We start from the raw sequence: 16,310 nt of genomic DNA on the forward strand, positions 1-16,310 counted from the left end.
AGAACCTTTCAATGAGACTTTCAGTGGTTGACCTTTCCCTGCAGAAGTTTCCATAACTAGCATCAACTTTACCTCTTAGTTCCTCTTTAGCCTACACTTAGGAATGTGTCTGAGCCAGGCTTTGGCACAGAGACAGAGCACAAGTGTTTGACTTCCCTAATGCCAACTAGCAGATCAGAGCTTTCCCATTGGAGCGGTTTGCTTAACATGAGCTGAGCTCCGTGTAGGCCGGTATTGAGTACTTTGTGAACTTCAGCCAGAAGGTGCTATGAAACAGTAAAGCTTTCTTGAGAGCCTGGTTCATAACTCAGTGCTAAACATACTGGTGCTGTGTTCGCTTTGAGTTCTGTGGCATTTTTTAGATCATAGATGAATATAGGTACGTTTTTCTAACCTGAAGGGAGGAGGAGAACTTAAAATTGGATCTTCAAGCTTTTTGAAGCTCTTCAGGCTTCTCTTTCACGTTGCTCCAGAAATGTTGACTGTTGCTATTCTTGCATCTTTTTGTGAGCATCACATACTCATCTAACTCTTGTTGAGTATTTGATAACTCACTTGGAGAAAGGAACGCTCTTTCTGTTCAATAAAGGAAATGCAAGCTGCATTACATTTTAACACTTTATTATAGAAGTGAAACCATACAACTGTAGGGTCTTGTAAACACCACAAGTAACATCAAACTAAGTAAAAAGTAACATAAGACCATTGCCATGTACCTGAATGATGGATAACAGTAAAAAAAAAAAAAAAAAAAAAGAAAAAAAAAGTGAATGGAGATATTTAAAAAACTTCAGTTGAGTTTGCTCTAGAATAATAATAATAATAGTAATAAAAAAATCCCAGTCATCTTTAATTAGCTACAAAACTAGATAAAACTACTTTTGGGGGGGTTAGTAAAGTGGTGGATGTAAACTATTTTTTCACTGAATGTGTCCCCAGTGCATCCAAGATCTGACTGTATGAGCTGTTAAAGGGTTCACACGAGGTGCTGGGTGCCCTCAACTCCCCAAATACCCAATGCTATGAGAAGCTCAAGGCCCATGCTCTGATGTTGGTGACAGCACAAGACACCGAGCAGCACCTGAAGCCTTGCAGTGGACAAGGGGACTTTAGGGGTATTCAGTGTCCTGCAGGTTCAGGCCCTTAACATATAAAGAAATGTAAACTCAAATATCAAGCCAGCTACTCAATATTACACATTAATTAAAGATCTAAAGTGATGTAGTAATAAATACATAACATAATGCTCATGGGCAGCTTGCAAGTCCCGTATGTTGGTGAGTAATCATCCCACAAGGTCTACTTGTGTCACCAGTATAAGGAAGGGATCCAAACTGGCCTTAAGCCAGGAAGATTGCCGTTCCATGTAGAGTCTTCCAATACAATACAAAGAAACAGAAATAATGGAAAGTGTGGGGTGTGTATCATCTGCCTGCAAATGCTTAAGGACACTTCTCTGTCCTGCTCTGAGAGGATTTAGAAGCAGATTTTCAAAAGTGTCTAATGGCATCTGAGCTCCTCCATTCCTTTTACCTCCAATGCTTGAAAATCTGCTTCTCACAGGCACTTATAGGAAGAGGAAATGATTTGTTGCGCTTCTGAAACCAGGAACAAACCTCTGCGGAAAGGAAGCTATTTTAGGGATGGTTAAACTCGGATACAAATGGAAACTAGAGCCATTAGCAGGTTCTGTCTTTTTTTTTTTTGGCCTACAGCAGCATTCACAAGTCTGTAAGATATTTATTATTTATTCTCACTTTTATATATGTGAGGAAAGAAAAAACATTCCTATAGCAGCAAAAAAATGTCTTTGGTAAGAGCCTAGTTTACAGGTAGAAAATAATGAAAGGCTGCTTGGAAGAATGCCTGTTTCCCACTCACGGGGAGTGGAGAAGCAGCATTGCTGAAAACAGGTGCTTAGTTGGGTTTTACAGGGCTGATTTTGAGACCCCTTCCTCCATCTATAAACACAGAAATCAAACAGCCGCGGTGCTCAGAGTTTCCATCCCAACTGGCTGCAGGTGCAATTTGTGCAGGAGCAGAACTGCTCTTTTTTTTGCTCCTTTTACAAGAGGAAATGAAGAGCCCGTGTTGCCTTTGCACCAGAATGGGGGCTACAGCTATTGTGAACATGGAAAATGTCTGAACTGATTGCAGCATAATGCAAGCTGTCTTTAACCTAGCAGGCAAACTATGGCAGCCCTTGCTAGACTCCATGCTGAATTACCCTGGTGAGAAGCCAGGCAAACTGGCCCCTGGTGAATTATGGGCTGCTATGGTCAAGTCACATCTGGAACCCATGCCTGCTAGTTGAAACCTAGCTTGGCTATCTGTGTGCAGATACACTCCTGGATTCAACATGGTCTGGGCCTTAAACACAACCTACCACAATGAGCCAAAGGCAGGAGAAGGTATTTATACTATTTTCCCCAGGTGCACAGTTACTCTCTACAAGACTGTTCTTACTGTAGTAATACCAGATCTGCTAATGTTATTCTACTCTACATCCTTTACAGGTCAGACAGAATAAAGTTATGCCATTGCTTTCAAACTGGAGGGACGTCGCCAGTCCTGCAAGCTACAAAGCAGCCCAAATTCCAGCATCAGCTGCTCATGGGGAGTTCACGTTGCCTTCAAGATCCCCGCTGAACGTACATCTGAGGTTGGTGCACGAGCCTGATGCAACTGATTGTAGACTCACGTTACTGTCCGCACGGCTGTTTGGGGAGTTGCCTTCTCTGCTTTTTTTTCTTAATGTGGGGATTCGGGAAGACTCTATGGCTCTCTAGGGTGCAAAGATATCTCTGATAGGCAACTTAGTGACATTCACTCCTTTGGTAAAACATCATTGAGCTTTATTTCCACTCTATGAAATCTGCTACTCTTGTTGAGGTCAACAGAAATAAAGTCTTCTCTTAATAAAGAAGTGATTCTGTCTTAAGGAGAACTGTAAGTGAGCAGTTGCAGGTGAACATCTGTAGGCCTCTTGGAACAGTAGCTCCATCATTCTCAAGTACAGTAGTATACATACTGGATGCAAAACCTGTTGGTAGTACACAGTGTTATACAGTCAGTCACAAATGTGCTATATTTGTACTTGTTGTACGGAAGGGTGGAATCTGTCTTGCTCTGATGTTTGGTCCCCTTGCAACTGATTATCATTATAGCAGTGGGAAGCATCTAAAATTGAAACAGCTTTTTAATATTCATGGAATTGCCTCTCTCCAAACAAGAGGCTTCTAGTGCTTCTGTTCTTCTTTCATGGGTCTAGGTGAAGATTCAACCTCCATCTCTCTCTGTAGGTACTCCCAAAGCTGTCAGCAGTGGAGGAAAGAACACCATCTCTTCCCTTTCAAGGAGACATTGCTTGCAATCCTGCCTTTCGACTGAGGGAACATAGCTCGTTATTCACACAGTTGTCATAGTACACCATAATATAAGCAATTATAAGGAGGAAGCACCTTGCAAGGTGGCATGTTCCACATCCTGGGATGAAATGAAGCTGAGGAGTCCCCAGATGCCAGAGAACAACTGGAAGGGGACTTGACCCTGAGCCAGTACTAATCGGGAAGATCATTAGCAGCCACGTGAGAGAAAGGTGCATTTAACCTATCCAGTTCATCCACCTGGGGTGGGTGATGCAATAAAATTTCCTGGTCTTCAGAAACATCGTCACCCACAGCAACCAGGTTCGTTAGGGACTTGCTTCTCACGCACTGGAAGTCGACGTGGCGGCTCTTTCCTTCTTCCTTTTCCCAAGACATCTGGATGAATGGGCGCTGCACATAGTTGTAGATAACTTCCGAGCGGCCTCCTGGCCTCCTCTTCACCTTCTCTTTACATGTGGGATAACCTGAAACATAATCAGCTTGTCAAAATCCACCTCTCTGAGCAGTGCTGCCACCCTACGGACTACAGTGAGTCCCTGCAAGACTACTGGCAGGGCGAGATCCCACCTCCAGCGCTCTGTAGACACAGGGTCATATTCCATATGTAGTCACGGTGGGACATGAGCCAGGCTCACCATACAGACTAAGTTCCCACAGACAGCGCGTTCCCAGCAAGGGGGCTGGGGTCTAAGGGCATTTGCTGGATTGTTTGCGTTTGCTTTGTTTAGGATTTGTTTTTACCTTCAATGCCAATTCGAATATTTTTCAGCCCACGCTCTTTTAACACGGCCTTTGCAACGTCACGGTTTTCAATGTACTTGAAGAATCTGTACAGCTTGGAACTGTAAAGGACTTGAGAAACAAAACGGATAATTCAGTATAAGAAATGCATCACTTTCTAGCACTCAGCATTAGTTACCTGTTGAAATATTCAGCCTCTGGCAACTCCTAGCAATCTGGGTGCTGACAATGTTGGCCTTAGCTTTTCAGAATTGGTTTTTATTACCTATGAACATACTTCATCAAGGATTTTTGGCTTCTCTGGTGTAAGTAGTAATACAGGTTACATAATTTGGGGAAAATGGGTCTGAGAATAGTTGTACAGGTTAAGTGGAAAGTCATGTAACTAGTACCCATCTAGCACTGGATGGGTTTATCACATATATATATATAACTTACTCTTTGGGCTGAAAGATTGAGGAGAGCAAAGCAAATGAATAAAATAATGCAAGTTACTGTGTGTATGTGATTGCTTTACCATTGGTTTTACCCCCCCAGTGTGTAAGATAAGCTTACATGATGCAGCTTCATAGTTGAGGGACTCTGTCTTCCACCGTGAAAAATCCCCAAATATATTGTAGTTTGGTTTAAGCCAAGATCCCTATGCATGGTTTTAATAATCACTCCTCCTCAGTGTTGCCAAATATTAGAGTTATGTTATTTTTAACCAAATGCTTTCTCTTTTTCCCTCACAGCCCATCTGCTGTGCACAGCGGAGGCTGCTTAACGTTCAGTTGAGATTCTCAGTCTGAGCCGGAGCAGCCATTTGCGTGGTATCAGGCTATGATGCCACTGACAAAAGATTATAAGCACTCAGCGGAAGAGACTGATCCATGAGGTGCTGATTTCCATGGGAGCTGAAGCGTGCTAAGCAAGTGTAAGATGCATAGGTAAGGAAGGAAGCTCTTATTTCAATACATTTATGAGCACAGTTGTGCAGTCCTTTCACAGGCAAAACTCCAATTAACACTGACCAAAGCTTTGCTTAGACAAGGGATATATATCATTGCATTGGAAGAAGAGGAAACATTATTTTCTTCCCCCGAGCTTTACATCATGCCAGCAGCATGACTGGATAGTAATGAAAAAGAAGGCTTGAAAATCAGTTGACATAATTTTTGCATAAAATATCTGACTTCACAGCAATCCACTTCCTCAGCTACCGAAATGTCAACAGAAAGAATTAGGCAGCTTAAAAAAAACCCAGTGTGGTTCCAAGTCTTTGTATTGTCCCTCCAGAAGGGGTTTCAAGCCCCACAGAAATTCAACTACGGTACTTGGTAGGCCTGTGCAAAGCAGCTAGTATTTGCTTTGGATTCGGATTCAGCTGATTCGGGGGACAGTGATTAGATTTGGTGATTCGAATCACTGTCCCGATTTGATGCGGGCAGGGGTCGGGGGAGCTGGCAGGGGTCCCCCCATGGTGCCCTCTCTTCCCCATACCCCGCTCTCCTTTCCCTAGTACTTACCAGCTCGGAGTCAGCTGCAGCTCCCTGCTGCGGCCACCGGGGACTGCCCGAGTCATCAAAGCTCTCCAAATCTTCAGAAAAGATTCGGAGAGCTTTGTTTCATAGTTGGTCGGGTCGGAAGGGACCTGAGCAGATCGTCAAGTCCGACCCCCTGCCATGGCAGGAAAAAGGACTGGGGGCCAACGACCCCAGCAATGATGTCTAGTCTGAATCTACTCTCCATCAATTTATGGCTGTTATTCCTCATTAGTCCCGGTAGTGCTCGGGGGAACAGGGACTCCCCCCAGTTGCCTGCTGGTCCCCCCTGACTAGTTTGTAAACAGCCACCAGATCCCCTCTCAGTCTTCTCTTGTGGTGGCTGAACAGGTTCAGGTCCCATAGCCTCTCCTCATAGGGCCTGCCCTGCTGCCTCCTGATCATGCGGGTGGCCCTCCTCTGGACCCTCTCCATGCTGTCCACATCCCTCCTGAAGTGCAGTGTCCAGAACTGGACGCAGTACTCCAACTGCGGCCTGACCAGTGTCGCATAGAGGGGGAGGATCACCTCCTTGGACCTGCTCGAGATGCATCTGTGGATGCACGACAAGGTGCGGTTGGCCTTCCTGACCGCGTCCTCACATTGTCGGCTCATGTTCATCTTGGAGTCAGTAATGACTCCAAGATCGTTTTCTGCCTCTGTGCTGACAAGAAGGGAGTTCTCCAGCCTTTGAATCGATTCAAACCTTTAAATTGGTACCCTGATTCTTCATGCAGCCCTACTTGGGTTTGGATGTAGAAAAAGACTGGCAACTGCTGATCTGGGACACCTACCCACCCACACTGCTCCAGCTGACTTTAATGGGAGATACCCATGTTTGCATTTCTGAAGATGAGGCCGCTGCTGTGTTTTCAATATGCAGTTTCTCATCTAAAACAAACCCACATGCAGGGAAACCTCCTTCCCCCTTCATCACAGAAAGCTCTTGAGAATGCCATTCATCGGCAACAGTCTTTCTCCTAACGCAGCACATGGTTTTAGGAACCAATTGCCTGTTCTTACTTTGTGAATATTCTTCTCCCATTGGAGGTGGGTGATCTTCATCCCAGTCCACGGTGTCTTCATCTGTCAATACTACAATGTGGCATTCACGTTCTCCTTTCTTGGCACTGTCCACCATGATAGGCAGAATTAACTCTTCCAGGCAGCTATCAAACTGCTTGTGAGCACCATCATTGGAGAGTTCATGCAACAAAGCACCTAGATGGAGGCAAGTCAAATCAAAATCCTTCACAGTGCTAGAAGAACTTAGTAATTTATTTATGTTTTATGCCAAGCTGATGCTGCCAAGCTAAAATGGGACCTGTGCTTTGGCAGGTTTCAGATGCATCTTAAAACACTTGCCTTCCTCTAGCACCGTGGTTCTCAACCAGGGTGCCATGGATCCTTTGAAGGGTGTTGGGATGTGTGAGGAAGTAAGCGAGGTGTGAGGAGATAAGCAGATAAATGCAACCTCAGGCTTGTCCCTGCCTGGCCAGTCCCATACTTCTAATGCCCAATTCCTCTGCAAGCAGTGAGCACTGTCGTGTATAAATTAGTTTTTTTTAAAAATGGGGTTCCACTACATTCACAAAAGTTATGGAGGGGAGCACAAGTCCAAAGAGTTGGAGAACCACTTCCCAAGCACTTTGCATGATGCTCTAAACACTCAATGAACATGAGTGAATCCAGCCTCAGAAACTGCCTGCAAAGTAAATATTTCCCTCATTTTGCAGATCTGAAACTGCAAATGCGGGGCTGGGGTGGGGAAGGGGTGGGAATCAACATTGTGTGTCAGAAATATGAGGCTCTTAGTGAAAATTTCTATTTAGGAACCCAAGAGCTGCTAGCCTAATTGCCACAGGTCCTGGGCGTGCACAACTCTCTAATCCCCTGGTGGCAATGAATATTTAGGCCTCTTATAAATATACCTACTCAGCACAGTTAGGACAGACTTCTGTTACCTTCGGTGCCCCAAAATGGCACTTACCCAGCTGTGTTAGTGGTGTTTATGACAACCACTGCTTGTGATCCTGTTACTCCTGCCATGTGGGTGTGTGAGCGTGTGTACGAGGCACGTGCACCAAGTTATGCACTGGCCAGGCAGGTACATGACTACACACACACACACACATCTAGGTGCAAGTCCTAAGAACAGCCACAGTGCGTCAGGCCAAGGGTTTATCTAGCCCAGTCTCCTGTCTTTGACACTGGCAGAAGTGGAGGCTATACAGGGAGAGCACCAAACCAGGTATCTGTAGAGTGATCTATCCCCCATTTCAATACCCCCTCTGGCATCCACCATTTATTGGCTTAGCAAAGTCAGAGGAAACATCTCTAACCATTCTGTACAATAACCATCAATAGATCTATTATCCATGAATGTATCCAGTCCCTGTTTGGACCTAGCCATGGTGTTTGCCTCCATCACATCCTGTGGCAAGAAGCCAGGGGGATGGTCTTAGGGTCCTTGCCCAAGAAGCAGGAAACTCAGGTTGTAGGCCCTTCTTATACAGAGGGGGCTTGAAGTTGGAGCCCTCCAGTTTCTCAGCACAGTGCTCAAACCACCAGGGCACAGGTGAGGCATCAGTCAAGTCCCTTCCTCTGGATGGTAAGCCATGGCCCCTTGCATTTAATACTAATTGGGGGAAACGGATGGAAAGCAGTGTAGGGGGAGTTTCTGCCTCAATGAGAAGCAAGGGCTCAGGCTGGAACCTAGAGTCTGTTTCCAGTCAGAGCACCATGAACCACAGCCCTCTTTAGCCTGTTCCCTTCCTCCTGGCCCCAAATATCTCCCTTTCTTGGTTCCCCAGGGGTCCAACTTCAAATGCCGCACTGGAGAAGGGCCCAGGTAATATCTGACCTGTGGCATGGGAGCCAGAGCACTGTGCTGAGTCCTGCTTCCTGGACAGCTACCCTAAGCATCCTGCTACAGGAACTAAAACAGAAGAGGAACCTCTTTTGTCCTCCTCTCGACCATCTACAACCCAGTGATTTGCACATGTACCTTGCGTGTGCGTACGTAGCCACATACCTGCCTGGCCAGAGCGTAGGTGCAACCCTGTAGTACGCTTCTGTGTCCACAAGGAATGAGTAATGGGAGAATAAAAGAATCACAAAATGTAAGTGTGAAAAACACCACCTCTGCATCAGGAAAACTGGCACGGAAGTTACACAAAGGGTAACAGAATACCACCCGCGCAGCAGGAACTTCCTTTGCAGCACCTGTGCTTGAGATGTCTGGACCGAGTGGCTTGTCCATGCTCACAAAACAAGTCACTAGGAAATCAAAGAATGGAAGCTGCAAGTTCCCCCTCCCTCTCTCTAGCCCCCCCCCCTTGCTATTTCATTGATCATGTACTTAACTATATGCTATATCTACAACAACAGTGCCCATCCAAAGGCCATAGGCACCTCTGATCACTTCCTTAACAACCTGCCTCTGTCCTCCAACTGGCAGCGTTAGCCAAAGTAAAAATAAGATGAGCTTTAACTTGGATGAAATGGAAAGGTTAAGACCATTACAAGGAACATTTTTAAGAGCCCAGATCCAGTCAATGCAGTAAAATGCATAATGGATTATTATGAATTCTTAATGTAAACTTAATCTGTGCATCACTTCCAGCAATAGCCTTTCAGCATGTCAACTCTGCAGTCGTTCCAGTTTTTCTTTGAGTTGGGAACACTGCAAAGACTAAGAGCTTGGGTTCTGCAGGACATTAAAGCTTTGTCCCTGGTTCAGCAAAGCAATTAAGAACAGGCTTAGCTTTAAGCATGCAAATAGTCCCAGGGGAGTAAAGGGGACTGATCATATGCTTAACATGCAACACTTCATAACGAGCTTTGCCCAGTCAGGGCCAGACTGCTGCTCAGCACATTTCAGGTGCAAGCCCCACCGGACAGAGCTCTTACTTACTGAGGTCTTGACATTTGATTGTGTTAAAGTCAAAGTTGATACAGAGGTAATCACAAGTGTCTCTGAGATCAGGGATAGATATTCCATCTGGACAGTTAATGGTACCAGTTTTGTAGTAATCCTGCAAATAAATGAAGGAAGAAGATGGTGTTTGGAAATGGTTTAGAAAAGTCTATTTCTTGTTCTGTCGGCCAGTGCTCATGCGCAACATCCTAAGCTACGAGAAAAACAGTGAATGAAGCAGTTTTGCCACATTAAAAAGAATTTTTCATGCCATTTACGTAGGCAGAAATGGGGTGAGAGCAGAGCCGAGAAGCGCAAATGGTGTCAAGCGAGGTGCCAACACAAGAAGCAAAAAGAGTCCACATTGATTCATGTGAGAGAGGGGAAGTGATCAGCTGTAATCACAACATAAGATTTTAGAAACGAGTGAATGGGAAGGCAGCTCTGCTTTGCAAGCATTACAAAGGGGTGTTTCTACTGCTAGAAATGTCTCCTCACCAGGACTGTATGAAACACTGTGGAGCTAATTCCTTCTGCAATTTCATATTCTCCCTTTTCATTTGGCCGCGTGAAGTTATATTCTCTTCCTGGTCCAAACATTCTGGAATATAGATACACAAAATATGTACAAGTGCATTCAATAAAGCCATAATCCAAGCCCTCATCGGGGCACAGCTATAACTCTTATAGTGCAGGCGATGGCTGGTAATCCCATACTTCAGGACTTTTGCTGCTCACCAGTTGGGGCTAGGAAGAACTTTTTCTCTCCCTGCCCACCCCATGAATGCTATTTGTTTCTGGGGGTTTTTCCACCTCCACCCAAAGCACCGGGATGTTAGCCGCATCCAAGACTGGGGTGTGTTGCTGATGGTACCCAAAGGTTCCTGGCTAGAGGCTATGGTCAAGATGTTTTTTCCCATTGATCAGACTGGTTTGAACTGTGGGGCTTTTTGGCCTTCCTCTCTTGCATAGGTCATATGAAGGACAAGGCCTTAGTTTGTCAGCAGCTTGGCAATCATTGTCCATGTGCTTGCTCTTACTCCCCACTAAATGAAAGCTAAACCACAGCACTTCAGGGGAGGGGAGGGGCTACCATAAGTTTTGCTTTCATTTACCAAGGGGTAAGAGCGTGCACAGCTGCAATTATTGAAGAGCTGCATATGATCCATATAGTTTTTTGGTGCCTGCAAGTGTGAAAACTTCCAATGGAGGAGAATGCAAGTGGCAGGTGGATATGCATCTGTCTGGGATGGTTCAAGAACAGCAAATCCTACAGCAGTGCAGGGGGTCGACTAGATGTCCCTAATCATCTTCTCCTATCGTGTGATTCTAGACTCTCTGCTACCTTATCCAAAAACCAGAGCCCTGGTTGCACAGCACCTCTGGATGCTGCTTCAGCATTGGTTCAGATAGAAAACCACCGTCAACTGCTTACTAGTCTTCCTCCCCATCTATCTATGCGTCTCCCAGCCAACGTCCATGTCAGCTCTGAGCCAGCTTGGTCCTGCTTAGCTGGTGCGATCTGACAGGATCAGAGCACAAGCTATGAAGTTCAGTTCCCTTGCAGAAAGGGCCAAAACCATTTGAAACCTCTTGAAAGTTATCAAAATCACCTACCTTCCCAGCATGGTGTCTGGATGAGCTGTGAAAATCTGTGGATTCACAACAAATCGAGTGCCATCTACAACTAGAGTCACTTTTTCTGGAGCCTGCATCTGTAAATTGTTGGAGCCTGCAGTGCCGCTCCCGTACCATTCTTGGGAAGTGAAATGTTCTGGCTGTCTTTTACTGCCGTCCTGGAAATTAGAGCCACTGGCGTTCTCAGGAGTGGCTAACAGGTTACTGACCTGGAGACTTGCTGGGTGAGACACATACTTGAAATCTGCATTTACACCAAACAGAGACAAACAAATATTGTGACAGTGAAACCTTATTTGCTGGATAGCCTCCCTGAATCTTAAACGTGACAATTCAGTAGGAACATTTTGGGGCAGGTGGGAGGTAGAAGATGCTGGTCTAGATGGACGTGGTGGTGGTTCAGAAGAAAGTCCAAGTGTGGAAAAGCACCTGGCAATACACTGTGGGTGTGTCTACACGAGATGCCTTAACACGCAGTGGGCTGTTCTACTGCGCATTACCGTGTCACGGCAAAAACCATGCTAATGCGCAGTAGAATTAGTTTACTGTGCATTAAGCACCACAAAAAGTCCACCTTTGCTACTGCGTGTTAGCACAGCTATTGTGCCTTTATCTAGTACCTCACATTAGAGGTACCAAACTTAATGCACAGTAGCAAAGGCGCGTTGATGAACGTGTAGATGCACCCTATGTAATTTAACACTGAACTGTAACTTCATTGCGCCTGATTCTGTTGGATTCAGATCCAAGCTTCCCAGAGCCCTCAATCCAACTCCATTTCACATTGCTTAAGTGAACAGAATCAGAGACTGAAGAAATTAGAAGGGGGATAGGAGGAAATATATCAGCTGGATCCCATCTTTAACAATCATTCAGAGGAACCAACACAGACCGCTGTTGGTTTAACAAGAGAGGTGGAGCCGAATTATACCATGCACATTTGAGGATGGTTTGAGATGTTACTGGGGATAGCGCATGCTGAGAAAGGGCAGTCTCTTGCACAGGTCTCATTCAGCTGCTCTCTCATGGCATGAAAGGTAAAGGCACAGCATAAATCCAGTAGCCGGCACTAATGAATTCTTCAGTGGTGGGGGGAGTGGAGAGGACAGTTCACTGATTAAGAGGACAGTTTTTATGGTCTTGTGGACCATAAAAGGACCCTCATATGACTGTTCCCAGGGAACATTATATGTCCTAGGCCCAGCCTTGTAAGGAAAGGCGTTAAACAAGGGAGGCGTCTGTTAAGAATGGTACAGAATATTTTGGCAAATGAACAAGGCTGGTTTCAATCAAAGGCTGTTTCTACACTGAGATACACTACACGTACATGCCATTTCCTTCCTGAGAGACACGCGCGCTTGTTCAGCGAGAGTATAAAGGCTTGGAGAAACAAATAATTAGAGCGGAAATATTTGCCACTAGTAAGAAATATTTGGGGACAAATGCAAAATATGGGGCTGACTTTGTGAGAGGCTGAATACCCTCAGCACTAAGTGAAGTCAAGTTTGGTGTTGAGAGCACACGGCATCTTACAGCCTCTGGTCCATTATTTTATAAGCATTAACTGAGACAGGGAGTGCTCATTTTAATGAGGGTTGTATTCATAAATATATTACATTGGACACGTAGGCAGACAACAAAGGTTGGGGACTCCTTTGGTGAAATCTAGTGAATCTCCTGTTGGATTTGAAGAGGAGATCTTGTCAACACTGCAAGACCTTGGCACAGTCCTTCTATCTCTCATACTAGCCTGGCTAATATGCACATGGTCAGTTATTTGCACTCTTAAAGGAAAAAGATATGCATTTTGTATACCCCAGAGTGGAGGACATTTAGAAAACATGGCTTTTAAAAACCCAGTTTGCCTTCTGGATTTGTTCAGAAAACAAAGGCCCTGCAAAACCAACACTCTCCAAGTTAAAAGTTATAAAGTCAATGCACTCATCATCCTTACCATCATTCCTGGGACCTGCAAAAGTGCTAGGACTTTGGCTGCCTAGGGTCAGGCTACTTTCCTCTAGCTCGTGGACTGGAATGGTGATGCTTTCTGCAGGGTGACTGCACTCCTGACTGCTTGGCCGGTCGGTGCCCCCAGCACAGTTAATATTCATGCTGGATCTCCGTGACGCAAGCTGACCGCGTTTCCTCAGAGAGGTACTATAAGAGAGAATCACATTAGTGTCAGAAGAAACCTCAGACCTCAGTTCAACTCATCTCTACCTATGGGTGGATCTAGAGCTCATGGAAGCCCATGGGAATCTTCTCAGTATCTTCAGAGCTCTTCAGATGAGTCCCCCAGAGCAGATATATATCCTTTCATCCAGTATTTCAGATCTTGCATGGGTGGTGTCTCCATGACCTTCCCTGGTAGATGTGCTGTTGTAGAAGTTAGGAAGCTTGTCCTGAACCTACTCTAAACTTGCTATCTTTTGATTAACCTTTTTTGATCGTTGGCCAGGGTCCCGACTCTCTCGACTTCTGCATCCCCTTCCCTAACCAAGTTCCCTTTCACTGCCAGACATCTCTTATCCCATTCCTACCAGTGTGCGCTTCCTGCTCCCTGCCTTTCCCCTAGTCTGACGTGTCTTCTCCACGCTGGTGCCCAGCCTGGATGAATGCCCCCAAATCAGTCACTGTAGGGAAGAAAGGCACTGGGGGAGTACAGGCTCTAGGGGCTGCATGGCAGTGGAGGAGAGACACCTGGAGATCCAGTGTTGGGAAGTCTCAGTAGCTTCAAACTCTCCCTCCTATAAGCATGGTGTCCCCCAAAAATACTTTAAAACCCTCCTGTAGCCTCCATCATGAAACAGAGAGTGCCATTGAAGAGATTCTCTCCCTTCCTAAAATTATTTCCTCGCAATGTCACATGGTGTTAAATCATCCATCCCCAAGTTCCCATGGCTAAGTTCCTTTAAACCTTCGCACATCAGGCAGTCCAACCCCTTTAAAGTTCTCCCTTTTCCTCTCTCCTTTCTACATTGCTCTTACAGTCTTCAGCTGTTTTGCCCTCTTCTTTGCTGGCACCTTCATCCATGCAAAGCCCCAAAGATGAAACAATCTCTTTACTTTGTGTTTTAGTTTACCCTTTGCTCCTTCCAATACCTCCTTCCTTCCCCCCTGTGCCGATGGCCTTGCTAATGGAGTTTGCACAACTTCCTGTGCCAGAATAATTATTCCACATATAATTTTTGTTTGAATCCAGCTCCAGGTTCTCTAAAGTCTGACATAACATTTACAAGGCTACAGAAAAGGTGAATAAACAATGTTTGATAATAAAGCAATAAATAGTCATCAGGGAGTTTTTCAGTCATGTCGTGCCAAGGCTAATGGCCACAATGAGCAATCCAGAGTGTTAAGATTGTCCTTACTGGAAGTGCAAGTGCTGCATTCCTAATTAACATTAACACATCAGACAATTGATTCTTTTCTAAAACACGCTAATTTAGCCACGTTTTTATTTTTGAATAATTTTAGAAAAAAACTTGGTCAAACATACCTTGCCGGGATCATTTGATCTCAGCAGTATTCCTGCTCAGAGTGGGGGAGTTGGACTCAATGATCTTTCAAGGTCCCTTCCAGCCCTTAATTTCTATGGTCTGAATTTCCATGATCAAAGTCAAGCAATGCTCTTTCCATCTGTTTTGGCCCGTGTTATCTACTGTATATGTATGCTACAGAGACCTCGGAGCCACACAGAATCTCCCTCGAGCAAGGTGAATCAGAGACTTTATTCATAAAGGCATGTCATAAAAGAAAAGGATGTTACCACACAGCTAGAGCTATAATGAAATTGAATCTGACCCAGATATTACAACTTAAGCTGCTGAATGTACTTTTCATAAGCAACTGGCTTTGACACTTTTGTTACTCAATTTTTCTGCTTAATGATGCACCACTGGTGAAAGGCACGGGACAGAGAAAGCCCCGGAGACAGCAGGAGACGCATACCCCTCGATCCTGGGGCTTTTATGGGCACTGGGCCTGGTTTTTCCCATTGCAATTAAGAGTAATCAACCCTCCTGAAAATCAGGTTTGCTATGAATAATGCTAAGTGGTGCTTCCACTACGGCAAAGCAATCCCCTTCTGTCACCACCTCACGGGCATGGCTGAATCCCAGCTTTGGTGCATTAAACATAAGCAGGTGTAAGAGTCAGCGCTGTAGACCACGATTACATTTGGGCAGCACAGCAAAGCCTAGTAACCAGTCATTTAATGTGACAATCCCATGACGATGAATGCAATCCTATATGGAAACGTATTCTTAAGACCACATAAAAAGGCTATATTCAAACCTGTCCAGCTCATTAAGGTCCTGACTCCCTTTCATGCCTAAGATCAAGGTGAGCTACCTTAGTCCTTACCATGGTGGTAAGGAACATACAATAATAATTTACACTTTTCATCTTCAAAGCTTTTTACAGATATTTAGAGGATTAGTTCGTTAACAACCTTGTAAAGTGCTGTTGCAGAATGTTTTTAAATGAGAGAAAATGAAGGCAAAGAATAAGGACATCTTTTTTTTTTGTTAAATTAGACATTGAATTTGAGTGCCCAGCTTCAAATGGCTTGGGTGGAGGCTTTGATTTTCAGGAGGCCTACAAGTCCCACTGACTTCAACTCTATTCTTGGGCGCTGAGCACTTCTGGAAAAAAACAAAAAACAAACAAAAAAAGGCCCTGGGTGTCAAGGTGAGCCTCCAAAATGTGGTTACCGCTTTGGGAAAACAAGCCTGATTTTCACGACTAAGTCCAGGCCACAGTCAAAATGAAAAGTCAGGTCTGTCTCCCAACATTGTGTTTTGTTTGGTTGGGAACATTCAGGCACAAGAAACAGGCAACAGAAAAAAAGTCTTACAATATTAAAGAATGAATCCAACGCCGTGAAAAAAACCAGGCTGGTAACAAGGTTGGAAGGTGCAAGGGGATCTGCTGTGATTTGTTGTGAGATGGTACAAGGGCAGCTCTGCGGGGAACATGGACCTGCTGTTTTTAAACGGACGCAGCTTTATTTGGCACAGCACCTTGCAAACACCCTGCATCACAAGTGTCGGGTAAAGATTAAAAAAATCATCAAATGGGCCGATATTTTTTCCCCTACAC

General features: G+C 44.9%; 1 protein-coding gene across 2 annotated transcripts in view; it reads right to left on the reverse strand.

Annotated features, from left to right (window-relative positions):
* Window positions 1-604: 604 nt before the first annotated feature.
* The window catches only part of KCTD20 (potassium channel tetramerization domain containing 20), a 22,929-nt gene continuing 7,223 nt past the window's right edge, over window positions 605-16,310 (reverse strand). Inside the window, exons 2-8 of one of the 2 annotated variants that reach the window (XM_006025271.3) lie at window positions 13,165-13,367; window positions 11,190-11,454; window positions 10,071-10,173; window positions 9,570-9,690; window positions 6,677-6,874; window positions 4,131-4,241; window positions 605-3,853 (exon numbers count right to left, since the gene is read on the reverse strand). In XM_006025271.3, coding sequence (XP_006025333.1) covers window positions 3,561-3,853; window positions 4,131-4,241; window positions 6,677-6,874; window positions 9,570-9,690; window positions 10,071-10,173; window positions 11,190-11,454; window positions 13,165-13,367 — 1,294 coding nt within the window. In that variant the 3' untranslated portion in view covers window positions 605-3,560. The remainder of the gene's footprint in view (window positions 3,854-4,130; window positions 4,242-6,676; window positions 6,875-9,569; window positions 9,691-10,070; window positions 10,174-11,189; window positions 11,455-13,164; window positions 13,368-16,310) is intronic. The other variant, XM_025206042.1, reaches the window with a different exon arrangement.

The sequence above is a fragment of the Alligator sinensis genome, unplaced genomic scaffold, assembly GCF_000455745.1.
Source record: "Alligator sinensis unplaced genomic scaffold, ASM45574v1 scaffold872_3, whole genome shotgun sequence".
Classification (NCBI taxonomy): domain Eukaryota; kingdom Metazoa; phylum Chordata; order Crocodylia; family Alligatoridae; genus Alligator; species Alligator sinensis.